The sequence below is a fragment of the Lates calcarifer genome, linkage group LG17 (genome assembly GCF_001640805.2).
Source record: "Lates calcarifer isolate ASB-BC8 linkage group LG17, TLL_Latcal_v3, whole genome shotgun sequence".
NCBI classification, from domain to species: domain Eukaryota; kingdom Metazoa; phylum Chordata; class Actinopteri; family Centropomidae; genus Lates; species Lates calcarifer.
In genome coordinates this window covers 24,713,458-24,730,225 of record NC_066849.1, presented here as the reverse complement: position 1 = coordinate 24,730,225, position 16,768 = coordinate 24,713,458, and the positions used below count along the sequence as shown (strand labels likewise).

At 40.2% G+C, this 16,768-nt stretch overlaps 2 protein-coding genes across 2 annotated transcripts; both read right to left on the bottom strand.

Annotated features, from left to right (window-relative positions):
- Positions 1-338: 338 nt before the first annotated feature.
- Positions 339-3,868, bottom strand: si:ch211-284e20.8 (uncharacterized protein LOC563738 homolog). The gene is made up of 7 exons (XM_051077162.1): positions 3,468-3,868; positions 3,142-3,255; positions 2,706-2,784; positions 2,139-2,305; positions 1,938-2,051; positions 1,474-1,608; positions 339-1,260 (listed from the first exon to the last, which is right to left on the bottom strand). The coding sequence occupies exons 1-7, from the start codon at positions 3,663-3,665 to the stop codon at positions 1,015-1,017; spliced, it is 1,053 nt and encodes a 350-aa protein (XP_050933119.1). The 5' UTR covers positions 3,666-3,868; the 3' UTR covers positions 339-1,014.
- Positions 3,869-5,434: 1,566 nt separating this feature from the next.
- fetub (fetuin B) lies at positions 5,435-10,117 on the bottom strand. Its single transcript, XM_018670826.2, has 7 exons — positions 9,799-10,117; positions 8,875-8,988; positions 8,696-8,783; positions 8,317-8,483; positions 7,616-7,729; positions 7,095-7,181; positions 5,435-6,646 (listed from the first exon to the last, which is right to left on the bottom strand). The coding sequence occupies exons 1-7, from the start codon at positions 10,012-10,014 to the stop codon at positions 5,912-5,914; spliced, it is 1,521 nt and encodes a 506-aa protein (XP_018526342.2). The 5' UTR covers positions 10,015-10,117; the 3' UTR covers positions 5,435-5,911.
- Positions 10,118-16,768: the final 6,651 nt, after the last annotated feature.

The window sequence follows — 16,768 nt, the reverse complement described above, 5'->3', positions numbered from 1 at the left end:
ATAGAAGCAGCGTGGTGGCAGAGTGAGGAACGTGTGTTCCTGTATGACTTTTCCGTTCGTTTTCTCAGGCAACACGTGAATGTGATTTCCGGGGCAGGTTGAATCACAAACTCACCAAAATACAGACGTAACCCGTATAAACAGTCGAAGAAAAAAAGTTTTAAAAGTTGTAGGAGTTTCACGTCATGATGTGTCACCCTGATCTGCGGTAACAGCCTCAGCTGTCTACACGGGAACCAAAATAGAAATCATTCTCATGGTTACACTGTCGACATTGGGGAAAGCAGTCGATAAAATAGGCCAAACCAGCAACATTCAATGACTTAACCTCATATTAGTGAAATGAAAATGAAACAATTTATTTTACCAGACACTCAGCGACTCCGCCACATCACCCCAAAAACTGCAAACTGCTTCTACACCCTCTGACCAATAGAGGGCAGAAGTGGGTCTCACCAGCCACTAAGTTTTACCTCGTTGGATCAGACGTTACATTAAATGTGTGAAATTGCTAATTAATTTTATACTTCAAACAAAACAAAACACAGAGTCTGTAACAGTTAAACACTTGTACTGTGCACATTTTACCTGCAACATATGGAATAAACCACACAGCAAACAACGGTTTTCTGTTTAATTTTTACTATTATTCAACAGTGATTGAGATTACTGAGAGTATGACTCACAAATGATTTAAAAACATTTAAAGAGGAGTATATGAAAATTCCTCATTTTAAATTAGTGATGTAAAAATTACTGAAACAAAGCAGCTGTGTCTTTCAGACAAACTCTATTTGCATAATTAAACTGCCAAACAATTTCCACATTGGGAGGAAATAATTCAACGTCCAGATATGTAAATGCTTCAATCAAACAATCAGTGTAATCTGATTATTTACAAGGATTATTGTTGGTATAACTTACTGTCTATATTTTACTTCTTGGTTACAATTTCTTGTCTCTTTCACAACTAATTACAACATGCAGGAAAGATGCAGCCCTGTGTCCAGCCAATCAGAGCTTGAGTCTGTCAATCCCCAGATTGTGCCTTTGTGGGCCGGGGCAAGAGCTGGCTGCCGGGGAAGATCTGGGAGAGACTGGCCGATCCACCACAGTCCCGAGGGAGCCCCGTGTCTTGGAGACAGTAAGTGTGGCTGAGTGTGTGTGCTCATGGGGATGCAGGTGTGTGTGGTTGTGGCGCTCATGCTCAGTGTGTCCACTGTCTGCTTTTGCGTGGGCCTGCTCCTCCACAGCAGCAGCCTGCAGAGGAAAGGAAAGAGACTGTGTGGGTAACTGCTTCATCTTCTACTGACATCAGGAGAGTGTACAGGAACATGTTGATGAGAGTGGGGAGACTACAGGTAGACAAAGAGACAAAAAAACTAGCAGAGCTGCAGAATTGGGTGGTATCTCTGTAGATCAGACATATAAAGTCTTATTGCATGGGGCTGAAGCTGCAGCTGAAGCAGGTACCTGAGGTTCGTAGAGCTCACACTTCACATCTACAGGCTTCCTGTTCTGAAATGAGCTGTCCTTCTTTCCAACAGGAGGTCTGATCTCAAACTGGTCCTCAATGGCCACGTGTGAGCCCTTACAGAAGCCTCTATGCTGAGAGGAAAGAAATCAAGAATAGCTGAACATGGGTTTACAACTTGATGGCCTCTTGTTTGGAGCCAGAAAAGCTTCAGAACAAAAAGACGTTTAAGAGCGATAAATTAGCCTTTGAGGCCCTGAGTGGAAATACAAGCTGAATATTATTCATGTTTTTTATTTCCATTTCTAATGAAACAAGTATCTAAATTTATTTCAGGGAAATTTCTCCTCCAACAATCAACCATTTTGTCCAGTTATTTAGCTTTAAACTGTGGACAGCCCTGTTGTGCTGAGTAAGCACAGTAAATCAATACCTTTAATACACCTGTGTGTATGTTACTCACAGCAAACTGACAGTCCATAGGTGGGCAGCTGCTCAGTTCACTGGCATCTGTTTTCTTTGAACACACTGTCTCCACGATGGTGAACTCCACAAAGTAAGCTGGACCAACCACCCACTGAGAAAATACACAAAAACGTAATGTATACACACTGTGTATACACACATACCCACATTTTGTTTGTCATTGTTATTGTTTGTTAACCTGTGAACTGGCTTTTGTAATGTTCTCCAGAGTAAAGTAGTTGGCCAGTTGGCTCTCTTCATTGAACCTCTGCAGAGAGAGATTGGCTGTCTCCTTGATGATGGGGTCATTCAAATTATCAGCTGTGGGACAGTCCGGACACACAGACACCACCGCAGTAGCAGAAACTAAACACAAGGATGGGCATCGTCAAGGTTACTGGGATGTAGCTGAGGCAAACGAATTTGTTCTCTTTCGTTAACTTTAACATTTTGCATCCCTCTCTTCCCTCTGACAGCTTTCTTTGTTCAGATGTTTATCTCCTTCAAATGCTTAAAAAATAAAACTGTACCTCTGCATAATCATTCATGTATGACATTTTCTCACACTGAACAGTGTATTTAAATATCTTTAATTTCACACCTCAATAAACATTTACAAAAACAAAATGGTAAAATGCCATGACAATAGACTCTGACACTTTGTGTCATCTAAAAATGTGTTTCTGTGTCATCAAATGAAATGAATCAAATGAATGAAAAAAAAAAAAAAAATCCCAGATGAGTCTAAACAACTCCACTGGTCTACCTTCACGAAGTACACAAGAGTAGTTTCGAAGTTTGACTTGAGTGTCAACGTAGGCAGATACCTCACACTCTCCATACACCTGGAGGACACAAACACACAGGTGTAGGTGTAGACACATGCATATAGAGCCAAACTGACAACTAGGTCAACAAACAAACTAATCTGAGGGGTTCGCTTGGTTGGAAAGTAGTAATAAAATAAATTATATAAATAATAATAAAAATAAATAAATAAATAAGTTTTGACGAGTGAAATGATCTGATATAATATAGGTAACATTTGCAAACAGTAAACAATGCGTAATTTCTGCATCAGTCTTAAAATATTCAAAAAGCAGATTGTGTTTTAGTTTGAGCTCAACTCTATTGTGGCCAACAGAGAAGCACTCACTGTGCTGATCTTTAAGAGTGAGGAGACACCACCATGTGGTACTTACTGGAACATCAGCAATGTCTCTGACTTCACATTGTTTCCATGGTTTCCTGCTGGTGATGTGGCATTTGGTCTCCATGACATCAATGGTCAGTTTGTAGAGCGACCCATCTTTCTCCTGGATGCACACACACACATACACACACACACTTATTTTTTTAGTTTCTTTTCACATTACAATGACCTGTTCTTACTCTAGTTTTCTTCCTCTTCTTTTTCTAGGCTCCCCTCCACCATGTTTCTGCAAATATTTTCAAGATACAAGAGATAGCATGGAATACTTTTCATGTTTTTGTGCATGTATGTGTGTATGCGAGTGTGTCCCCTCACCTTTGCAGGCGTGTAAGAGAGGTCGTACAGTCTGTTGAGGCCCAGGATGTATCCGTTTGTCCGGTCCTGGTTGATCTGCTCCAGGGCCTCCTCTGCCACTCTCACCGCCTCTGAGCTGCTGCAGCCTGGAGGGTCTGGTGTTGCTCTTCCTTCCTGCTGCAACAAAGCCAAACATAGGACCAGCAGGTATGCACTCATCCTCTAATACACACAAACACACACTCTGGGTGCAATAAAACCCTAATTTCACCCAGCTGAATAGCTAAAGCCTATCCTGGTAGATAGTTTAACATTTAGGCTAACACATGCCCTGGCCTTTAAATCCTTCTTTGCAAGACCTGCAGTCCTAGTTTTTGCAGACAGGGTTTGGACAGACACGTTGGACTGATGGTGGACTTTCCCCTCTCTCCCAAAGGATGAGCAAACAGCTGCTATCTGCTGCTCTGTAGGCCATTGGCTGACTCAGACTTACTGAAGGGTCATAGTGCATTGGAAAACAGGTAAAATACAGTAGGCTATAGCTCATTTTTGTTTAGATTATTGTTACATGTAGTGAAACTGACAAATTCAGAAAGTTAACTGCACTAGCAATGAATACAACCCGCTACTGTGCCAGGAATGCTGGAGCCAAACTATTTATGTTGTGACAACCAGGCTAAAACCAGTACTCAATTTTGGGTGTATTTTTCTCCTTGTGTGGCAAAGTATCGTAGACCAAATAGTATTTTTGGCCACTGTTTAATTTGCACACTGTGGCTAAGCATTTAGCTCACAAGTATATGGTATGATTGGTATACACTAGAAATGTGTTTTTTATGTAACACACAATAGATAGATGAGATAGATTTGCAAAATCTAAAATATATACTGGAAAGCATTTAGTGATTTCAACTAATCATAACAAGGAGAAGAAATGCACGACCACTTATTAGTACATAAGTTACATTGTACATTGTATTTTGACATGTTTTGGCTTAGATACAGTCCTTAACTGGAAATTAGAAAATGTGTCATTTTTGTGAATTGCAGCTGTGAGTTATTGTTTGTCTGGGTTGTGTTTACAGGCTATGGAGCACAGATAAGAGCTGTTTGCTGAGTGTGAAAAACTGATGTTACATGTCCACAGAGATAGTGTGGAGATGATTGATCAGTAGTTTAAACTGCAACTGTTACTGTTGTGTTTGCAGTGTGAAAGCTCCAAAAGTTCATCATTATGTCTTGCTCAAATGTTCTATTTGTCTATTAGCAGGACTTCATAGACTTTTTTGGGGGGGAAATATTCCACTCAATTTTCAAATAATGGTTTGCTAAAATCTTCCAGGCCATAATTCTTTAACATCTAATACTATTGCCACCAAATTTAGTTGAAACATGCAAATGTTAAAACAATATTATCATATGAAATTTACTGGAATTTCACTACTAAGTGTTGCTACAGCATCATGGTTAATTAAAATGGTACTAACTCAGCGATCCTAACTGTAATGCAGCATTCAAACACATAATGGCATTTGCTCATCAATGGCTTAGTAACAGTGTTAGCTGTTATTAGCTACCAGCTAACCATTAGCTCAGCCACTGTAGCTCTTGGAGCTTCTCTCCGTTTTCTCTCTGCTGTTCTGCTGACTTTCTTCTGCTATTTTGTTCACTGTTAAACAGCATTTTGTTGATAAGAGAGTTACTGAAGAGGGAAAATAAAGCTCTTGAGCTAATGTTCTCTCCTAATTTGGTCAGTCAGGAAACTTGTTAGCTTGTTAGTTGAGCTTTATACGTGTAGCGTTCGCGTGGATTAATTTAGCTGCCTCGAGCAGATCCTCGGAGCAGCTTGAATGAACTTATTTGCCACAAAATTTTGACATTTTAAATCCTGGTGTATTCTCAATATTTTCCAGGATTTAGATATTTGTAAAAAGTCAGCACGGTTGTCTTTTGTTCTGTGAATTCTGATGCAATACAAAAAACACAGGTTGAGTATTTGTGATCATTATTTATTAAGCACAGATAATAAACAAAGACAGAAAAGGTTTTCTGGCTCAACTGTACAGTGGCAGTGGAAATAAGGTTAAGGTTAAGATGGTTTCTCCATGTGAGTATGGGCACACTGTGGTTTTTATTACTACTTATCTTTTATGAAAATAGGGGGAAAAACCAGGATGGTGTTGTTCATGTAGTGTGTTTTAAAGCGCTCAGCCTTTATTAGATGATTGAAGTGCAGAGAGACAGGAAAGGTTGTTGTTATTGTTTGTGCTTATAATAAACCACCATTTTGCCCAACAATGACCCAGAGAAGTAGTCAAGGTGTGTTACATTACATATCAATGTGTTGAATGCAAATGTGTTAAATGTCAAACAGAGTTTTCCTGTCTTTACTACACAAAAGTCTGTGTCTTTGTCTGAGTTTTTAAAAGATTTATTAAGGTTCTAATTGAGTTCCATGGGCCACCTTATGCAGCTGGTTTGAACATGGGGTCCTCAGTGAAGAGTATCCCCACCAGGGTGCCTTGTGGCGCTGGGGCTGCACATTGGGCTGAGACTGAGGTGGGGAAGGCCTTGATGATGGGTTCTATCTCTCCAGGGATCTCGGGGTCTGGCTTCAGGGGCAGCGTGACTCCGATGGCAGGGACATCAGGGAAGGAAGGCAGAGTAACGGGCTGGTCCACGTCGGGCAGCACCTTCACCACACCCTCTGGGTGGTCATGGGCTGTAGTCTCGTGCTCATGGCTGTGGTGATGGTGGTGGTGCTCGTGCTCGTGCAGGTGACCGTGCTTGTGGTCATGGTCCAGAGCGAGCTCGTGGTCGTGTTCGTGGGTGTGCACACCATCAGCGTGCTTGTAGTCGTGGTGGTGGTTGGGTGAGTCGCCGCTGTGGTTGTGTGCTTTGGCGTGATGAGCGTGCACGTGATTGTGGCCGTGCCCGTGGTCATGGGAGTGATCGTGAGCATGCCTGTGACCACTACCTGCATCATGGTCGTGAGTGTGGTGGTGGTCACTGTTATCAGCGTGCTGATGGGTTTTGTCATGATGAGTGTGGCTCTTGGTGTGGTCGTGCACGTGGTCGTGTGAGTGTGTCTGGTCGGTAGCATGTGCATGGTCATGGTCATGACTATGTGTGTGTGTATCGTTGTGGCTGTGGTCAGTCTCTCCACCCAGCAGGTGCAACTTCTTCTCTCTCTCTGCAGCCTGGAGAACACACAAAGGTAAAATTGGTGATGCGTGGAAGGTGTTTTGGTTATGTGGTAACCACATCCATGGTTATAAACCACTGGGCAAATCGAAGTCAAGTGTCAAGTCCTTTTTATCACAACCTGCACACCAGAAAGACAACCTATCTGATAATTTGAATGATCAAATTTTTTTGCCATTGGACATCATTGTTGCAATGTCACCATGTTCTTAAAGCCTAGCAGTTTTTTTGAACTTCACTCTTTCAGGGTAGTTTCACAAGCAGGTCAACCTTTTTGTTACTCAAGTCTCATGTCTACAGTTCTAATAGAATAACATTTCATTATTGCTATAATTGAATTAGCAAGTTTAAAAACTAAAAAATAATTAATGTTTGATTTTTATTCAGAATGATATTCAAAAAACTGAGAATGAAACAGGTAAATCAGTGTGACAGTGTTGTTACCTCCGGCTCATAGATCTCACACTCTGCACTGATCATGTCCTCATCACTGGGAGAGGTGTAAAGAGATCCCTTACAGAAGCCCTTGTGCTAAGGAGACAGAAAGGAACATTTTTTTTTAAAGGAATCCTCTGAAATAATAAACTTGTTAATTGATATGAATCCAAAACATACTCAACCAGAGCTACAGCATGAGCAGAAAAAGGAGGTTTCAGTAGAACGTTTTTTGTTACAGAATTACAAACTCAAATACACTTAAAAGTGGAAAGCCATAATAAAAATGGGTCATTTATTATCTTTCTCAAAAGGTTTTAGGAGAATACAAGCCAAATGATGAATTATACACACAATTACAGAGACACAGAGACTGAATGTTTAACTGATCAACCAAAGCACTTCTTAACATGAAGGATTGCTCTGTCTTTGTCAACCTACAAAACTAATTATGGAAGCTAAAATTTTCCATTTGATCAAAATAAGAATGTGAAAAAACTACTATGAAATAACAATTCGTCATGACTCACAGCAAACTCGCAGTCCATGAACGGACACTTATCAGCGGTCACTGCTTCTGAACTCTTGGCACAGGTGGTCTCCTGGATGGTGTACTCCACATGATAATACATGCCCAAAGCCATCTGGATGAACACATGAAGAAAGAACGAAAGAAAGCAAACTCTTAATAAAGAAATAAGCATAACAATACAACAATATCATAACTTTGGTCTGATAGCAAGAGGGCGAGTTAAAGAGCCTTTGACCAATGGAAGAGCAGGAGGTGGAAGCACCTAAGATGGAAGTTCAAAGGGGTAAAAATATTACCATTAATTATATAGTGAGCATTTGGATGAAATACTGAGGTGGATTTTTCTGCAGGAGTGGTCTGAGAGTTTCTGTGGTGGACGATTTGATGCTAATTTAATGCTGGAAATTTATTAGATTTTAATCCATAACTGAAACACATCCAAGATGACTGCAGGAACAAACTATTTTTTGATATTCAAAACAAATTTAGGGGAAATATCTATTTTTTTAGTACAACTTTATGTTCTCAGTGTAGTGTGGACCTTCTGCATTTTGGGTTGCTCAGTAATTCAACAACTTCTTGTGTGTATGTTTGTGGGACAGAAACAATGCTGATTTCATATCTCCACATGGTTTGGAAAAAGCGCTCAGGTATTATCCTAACAATCTGTAGCAAACGTTGGACATGTGGAAAACTTACCCCGGCTGTGGCACGGGTGACATTGAGCACAGCAAAATGATTGGCCAGCCCGCTGTCACTGTTAAACTTCTTCATGGAGAGGGACACAGTCTTCTGAACCTCAGCGTCGCCCCTCTCGATAGGAACTGGACAGTCAGGACAACGGCTAGTCACCCTACCTACAGGAACTAAGCAGAGAAATAGAGAATGTGCATAAAGCACAAGATTGTTTTGGACTGCACAACATCTTAGTCTCTTTTAACCAAGTATTGAATCTTAGATATCATATTTTTTTTAATCAAAAATAAGCAGAATCTGTCCTGACTGTCTAATTTTGAAAGCAAGAGTCAAATAAGTCAAGCCTCTTGTATTTCCTCCTGTTGTTGTTGTTGTTTTTTACCTGGTCTGATAACACAGTTGTATTTGTAGAGACGCACCACTCTGTTCATCTTACTGATGTAGATGGCAACTTTGCACTGTCCATATACCTGCAATAAAAAAGGATAAATGAATGGGAACTCTTGCATACAAATGTTTATGAGTATGTGTGCATGCAAACGTGAGTGTGTGTTTTCTAACCGGCACGTCCTCTTCAGGCCGAGCCTCACAGGTCTTCCAGTCCTTCTTGCTGAGAACGCTGCAGTTGGTCTCCACCACATCCAGAGTCAGGTAGAACACCACGCTATTCTCTCCCTGTGACACACACACACACAGAATATACACACATTATGAATTTATGGAGCGATAATCACAGTAACATCCTAAAGGAAATGATTTTCCACTGGGTGGGAAAATGTGTGATTGTTCAAATGACTCATGATAAATGTACGGATGTTTCCATGACAACTGTTACCCTTCAAGTAATCCTTGGTGTCTTTTTATCTCCCACACAATCAAAACCAATGTGTCTTCTACTACACAGCTGACACATGATTAATAACATCCCTGTCTGATGTCTGATTAGTAATTACACTCATAATGTACTTATAACGAATTCAAACCTAAAACATAATTCACATGCTCTTATCATCTGAAGCCTGGATCTTATTTTGAGATTTCTGGCCTTCACACTGATTTGCTATAATAATCTTTTACTTGTCAGCTTAATTGTAGAAATACAATACACAAAGTGTACAAACACGGGACATCAAATCAGACAGGACTGTTTAGATCAGTGGGTTACAGAAGATGTCCTCTGTGCAGATGTTCTCATGAATAATTAATAAGTAATTGGTAAACTGAGAATGTCCCATTGTTTCTGATGCTGTCACTGTGTGTGTATGGATTCTAGCCCAGACTGAAAAAAATAAAGCAGCCTGATAATCAAATTGAATTGCCCTTTCTCTTGATTTCAATCATTCATTCTTCATTCTGTTTGAATAACTGTACAAACTGGAGATGTGGGCAGAGATTCAAATTCCCCCCTGAAACAATACTGCATTTAAGAATATCAGGAGTTGGTTTGTGGGTGGTGTCATGGTGGTGCTCACTGGAGTTACTCACATGTTTTCTCATGTGCACATTGGACAGGCGGTGCAGAGTGAAGATGTAGCCCTCCTGCCGGTCCTGGTTGATCTTGGTGAGAGCCTGTCGTGCGGCACTCTGTGCAAAGGCGTCTTCGCATGACCCCTCCTCCAAGTTGTTCTTCTCCACCGGTGCACCGCGGACGTGCACACACCCCAACGCCAACAACAGCGACAACAGCACACAGTGCTTCATGGTGAAGGCCTGGGATGACTCTGTCTCTCCCTGTCTCTCGCTCTCAAACACGCACTCACACAAACACACACAGGCTGGGAGGAGGAGAGATGCCCACAGAGGGATAGAGTGACCTTTTATATCCTGCTACTGTTGGCACGCCCACTCCCTCTCTCTTTCTCTCTCTCTCTCTCTCTCTCTCTCACTCACACACACTCACAAAATCATTGCCCTCTCATGTCACCTCAGGTAAATACAACCATTGACCCCCACACCCCCAAAACACACGGTCCTATCCTGGAATGCTGCATCTGTTGATCTCTCTGCCAGCCAATCAGCTACTGTAAAGACTTGCACAATGGAGCTTATCAGTCAGGAGATAATCAGCCCTGCAGCCAGACTCTCTTCTCTGGGATCAATAGGGACAGAGTTGGAAGTCACTCAATCCACTCTTGGCACTGACTTTAGTTAAATCCAGGACCAGGCCTAATTCTTGGTTAGGGTCTGGGGTAGGGTGAGGAAACTTGCTTTGTCAAGATGCACTCATAGAAAAGATATAATGTAAAGTTTAAAGAATGATGTGAGATAGATAGATAGATAGATAGAGTATTTGCAGGTCCAATCAAACATACTTGTCACTCTCCAGCCAGCAACCAGCTGACCAAAGCAATATCAGGTCACCACTGTCGACATTGAATGAACTGACACCTCCGGGGTAAATACACCATGATTATATCAGAGTGAAGCAGAGAGGAATGTAGTGGAAGTGACCACAGACTTTCCACTGACTGCAGCATCTCTGTGAGTTTAAAGATGAATTTTAAGATTGAATGTACATGTAGCTATGGTTGTTACATGACATGTTACATGACTAAACAGGAAATTTGAATTTGTTCAAAGCATCATTTTAATTCAATAAAATTCCTCAGTGTATTGGAGACAGTGGTTATAAAATAGGGTGCAAGTAGGGCTGACCCGAAAGATTCAAACAGCCCTAGATTTAAGCAGAGGGCATGAACGGAGTATTTGATAACACATTTCTGAACTTTTACCCAAATTCACCTCTGAAATCTTTGGTCCTCTCTGATCTGCACAGAAGGGAAAGACATGCTGCTTTTTGCAGTAGGTGCTGACAACCAGTGACACATGTTGACCTTTGTCATAAAAAATACACAATCCATGGAATCACTGGCCAAAAATCAATATTGCTTGTGCAGCTTCAATGTTGCAACTTCTATTGGGTACACTTGCATAAGAATGATTGGGAAATGATTGCTCATCCATAACTAATCTGAATAAAGTGCTTCAAAGGGATGGCAAGGCACAGATTCTCCAGCAGAACAGATGGAGGTTATACTGTATGTGTGTCTCATGAAATACAAATTATACAGTATAATGTGAGCATTTTGTTTCTGCATCATGACCTTGATTACAACTGGAGAGTATCACAAAAATGATTTTTGTTATGTTAGCTAATGAGTGAAATACATTTGAAAAACATGAGAGTTAAGGCTAAACAACTAAAACTAGCACCTTATATGCAGACATTTGTTCCTGAACTTCATAATAAACCATAAGTTACTTTATTTCAGTTTTTTGTAGAGATTTTATTTTCTTTCAGAGATAAACAGAGAAAAAATGACATCTCTAATTCAAGCTGGAAGCAGAAATCAAAATATTTGAGCTTATGCAAGAAAATGCTGTGTGCCAAAAGTGCTCTTTTAAAATGTACAAATTTAAATATTTATGAAAATAATATTTATGAAATTTGCAAACATTTTCAGTTTTCAGGGAGGGTTAAGTGATATCTGGAACTGGAGTAATTCTGTAGTATGAAAAACCTCACAACATGAAAATCGATGTCAGTGGAGGTGAAAGTTGCCGTGCAGTATTTGGCCATTCAGAGCTAAGATCTCCACATATTTGCTTTGTCAAAAGATGTTTAATTCATGGTGGAAAAACATTTGTCACCGTGATTGCATTGGTGAATGGAGTTGCATCAATAGGTGTTCTGTGTGTTTTTTTTATTTATTTATTTGTGGGATTTGTCGTGGGTGAAACTAGTGGGCACAGGAATGACTTAGAGGGCATTGACACAGACCATCCCTGGAAGTCAGCAAACATTTCAGACTAAAGAAGAGGGCACTGTGGGGGCTGCAGACTTAAAATTTCACGCTTTCAAGAATAAAGGAAAGCACATATGTACAAATTGTTAACATGACGTGGTAGCAGATTCTGATAATACAAACACTGAGCACACTGAATTTGTGCAGCGACTTTGTGTGGGGTGAAAATGTAAAGGAGGCACCTCTACCCTGCACAAGTTAGCGTAGGGTTGAGTATAGGATTAGGGTTCGTTTTTAGGAACACTAGTGACTGTTGGTTGATCTGGTGACTTAAGTGGTGGCTTTAGAGTGGACCAGAGTGAAATATCTTTAATGAAAAGCAAGAATATTTATATTACAGACTGTGCTTGGGGACAGTTCTGGGGTACTTGTACTGCCCTGGTCAAATAAAGGTTTTAAAAGGACAAAGAGCACATAAAGGTACATAAAGATAAGACCAAGAGGTCTGTTCAATTCTTAGAAATACTGAGAGTTCTCAGGGATGTAGTGTAGCTAGTCGTAGACACAAGGTGGTGCTACAGTACAACGCAACGTCAGACCAAAAACAGGCAGAGGTAAGTATGTTGTTTACAAGTCTGAGGTAATGCTACAGTGGAGGATGAGGCGGCACATTGGTTTACAATCAATAAAGTTAGAATAAGATTAGAGTTATATATAATAATACACAGTTAAAAATATGACAATGGAAACCGAAAGTCAATAAACTTGACTTGACTTGACTTGACGTGTAATTGTATACTGTCTGTGACATGTACACACTGATCAATTGATTCATCAACAGTGATCAATAACAGAGAGCAGTAAGTCCAGGAGAGAAAGCACAGTTAAGGGGAAGATGAGAAACAACTGTGACTCCTGAGAGTCGTGACCGAGACGCTGTTTATCTCATCTCACCTTCAGGTCTTGCTGCTCTCGGGGGAATATATAAAAACCACTTTGGTGTGTGTTGGACCTGGATAGTGTTTAGTCTCACTTTATATGGTTTATGACATAATGCATTTGGATTTCAGAGACAGTCACACTGTTAAGAGCGACCTCATAGGTCTTCTGTGCTAGCAGCTTATTATGACCTGTTGTTACTGTTGTTGTATGGCTTCAAGTTGACACAGTATGTAGGGTGACAGTCTGTATTAGGAGGTGGTGGGGGTGGAGGGATAAGATGACAAACATGGGACTTTCACACTGGAGTGAAATCCTGTGTTGGGACTTACTTGGAGCTGCATGTGTAGTCCTAGCATGATGGTCATGGCAGGTGGATTGCTGTCATAATACTATATGCAATCAGTGTTTTTGTACTTTGCAAATAAATGACTTTAAACCATACTTAAATGTAAGTATTTGACTTTTCAAGTGTGTTCTTCCAGATGACTCTGTTCCTGTCACAGATAGAAATAGAAGCGATACATTGGTTTTGCTTTCCAGAGCTTGGTGAGTTAAGGAAGGAGAGAAATAAACTGCTGTTAATGCTGATATTGGTTGTGTAGCGATAGCAAAACTTTGAATTAGCTCCTTTAATAAATAAAATAAAATAAGCATCACAAACTCTATCTAATTTCTCAGGAAAAATACTGGATTATTTTACCACAAAAGCCAATAATATCACTGCAAAATCTGTGAGGATTAAGTTGTTTGTAGTCAGTTCAACCCATGGTTAGACTTATTTCACTATTGACTAGTGTAAAGCCTAGTGTTGTTGCTATGGTAAGTATGATTGATAGAGGGTTTAGGGAGGGTTTGTCTTTGATAAACGGGGCTGTACATTTAGATTACACTTGCTGATGGACGGTTGCTTGCTTTTGGAGCCAGCCTCAAGTGGCCATTCAAGGAACTGCAGTTTTAGGCACTTTGATGGTGGCTTCAATTTTCAGCCCGGAGGTTGCCTCTTGTATGTTTCCCATTGCTGCTCTGTACTGACCCTTTGGGATCAAGTGTTCAGTGTGCTGGTGGGCCAGTCCTCCCTCAAGGAGATACAGCACAGGTCACTGAATGCTCTATACACTACAGAAAAACCATCCCCAACATACACACAATCTCTTATGGGTGTTACATAAGATGTTCTTTGGATGTTTTGGTGAAATTTAGTATGTTAAGAGTTTTACAATGTCATGCACATGCTCTTCACCAGCTTTCAATAACAAAGCATCTGCTATGACAGGTGGACAGAATATGATTTCAAATGAATGCTGCTGCTGCTCTGTGTCCACTGGATGTATAAAAAAACAACTTTCCTTTCGCATCAGCCCCAGTAACTTAGTAGGGTGATAGCATGTTAGAGCCATGTGTTTGTTAAATATTAATTCATGCATCTTTAAAATGCCAACTGTCAGGTCTGACTGGAGCCATTCCTTTCCTGTAAAATATTTAGAATTTTGAAATGTTAGTACATTATATTACTAATACCTGTTTACTTTTGGTGAAGTACATTTTAAACACATGACTTTTCCTGCCAGAGCAGTGCAGCGGCAGCTTCTACCATGTGATTCTGTGCTGAATTACCTTTAAAGGATGAAACTGCTACATCAGTAGTCTGATTTTAATGACCCTTGTAAGGAGAGAACAGCACATGTTGTTACTGACTGGCCAGAGAGTGCCTGAATAATTCATGGGGGATGGTCAAATTTTACAAAGGAAACAGTATCTCTATCCTTAAATTGCATTGTTCATACTTGAATTAGGTGTGTGCATGAATTTAAATACATTTTTGACTCTGGAAGCCTTGGAAGTACTGTTTATAAATTCATGCTGACATATTATTATTAGTAACAAAACATAGATGTTCAGAAAGCTATTGTCTGAGGGCAGAGTGAAGATCCAAAAAACTGTGGCTGAATTTTGTAAGTTAGACAAACTTAACTGTGACTAACAAACTTTAATTTGTTTTTCAAGCATGTTGACGCTTTTTACATCTTGAAGTGCAATCAACAATTAATTCTACACTGCAGTATATACTCGTATGTATGTACTATTGTCCTTGCCCTTAAAAAGTGAGAGGTTGAACAACAGTTTAGAGGAAAATGGCCTGAAATAGCATTTTCCATGACAAACGAAGAGAGACAACATCACTGACTGCAGCCTAATGCCCCAAATTACACACCTCATGACTGGCTAATGGAGGACTTGTGTGACCATTTCATTGGCAGTGAATGGACACACACACACACACACACACACACACAGAGGAATACACTCTCTGGCACATGCACGTCTGCAGGAAAGTTTGCACACTAGGAAACATATTTCACAGCTTTTTGAATCCTCATTTGATGACTGACAGACATTATTTACTAGACAGAAATATAGAATACATTATGGAGAAAATGGCCAATTCAACCAGTTTCTGTTGTTGCTTCTAAGTGGATGAATCCCTATTTATTAATTATAAATAAGTGCAACACAACTAGAAGTTTGATCCTTGATCCTTGGCTTTAAGATGCTGATGCATGTGGACAATGACAACTTCTGATTCTGTGGTTGGCAGACAGGCTGGAGTATGACCCAAGTACACATATCTCACTGGGTTTGGGGCTGGATAATTATCACTTAGGTCATGCTGCAAACATCATGACATCCACAATGCATCATGGTTGTTTACTTTCCTTCAGGAACCCTGGTGATATTTATATTGCACTGGAAAGCAGAAATACAGGGTCTGACAGGTTGTCTACTGATATGAAAAAAAAGTTGGATGCGTAATAAACCATATGCTCTCTGACATTACTACAATAAGCACAGCTTCCCTTTTTCTCATTGTCACAAGAGACCCTGACGTTTGTTATTGCACAGACCATCGTCCAGTACAACAGCTGTGGCCCGTGGCTATGACGTGGCTGTCTGTTGGTCACTTAATGGCACTCCGAAAACACTTAGAGGCTGTCTGCAGACTCACAATCTTAAAGTTCATCTCCAGAGGGGCCCATGAAAGATGGTGTGTGTTTTTATGCCTCGATATACTACGTTATACAGCAGTGACTGCTTTATGAACCATTAAACTGTAATCATTAGGTCAAGTACACTGACAATTATTACCAGCAGAGCTTGATTTGTGCAATATAATAAATGTGACAATGACTTTGTAATTATGGCACGTTTCAAATCACAAACATGATTATTTGTGTGGGCCTGTATACAAAAGGACTTTTCTAGCTTTAAATTTGCTTCTTCAAGCGGCAATTTGACATTTCAATTACAGATGAAGAAAGCTGGGGCAAATGGACTATTCAGGGACAACAAATATGAGAGGAGTTCAGCCCGCAGGAGCCAGTTCTGTGCTGAAGTGAGGCTTTGCAGACCGGCGATTTTCGGTTTCAAGTGCAGGCCAATAAGGGGTCATTATTAAAATAAGAATTATTTTGTGAAAGGTTGAAGGTTTGTTGGAATGCATAGTTGATTTCTTTTATTTGCAAACCAGGTTAAGTGAACCACTTGGTGAGTGAAGTGGAAACATCAGAAAGTAGGAAAGAAAGTTCAATGTTTTTTTGAACTTTGCTGTTTTTTTATTGATCTATTTTTTAAAAAGAGAGTGGCAGCAGTATCTCCTGAGAGATTTTGAAAATCTAACTAAAGTGAGTCTAGAAAATGTCATTTTTAAAGTTGACAGAGCTTTAATAAAGCAGTGAAATGACAGCAGCTTAGCCCTGCTGGGGTTGATT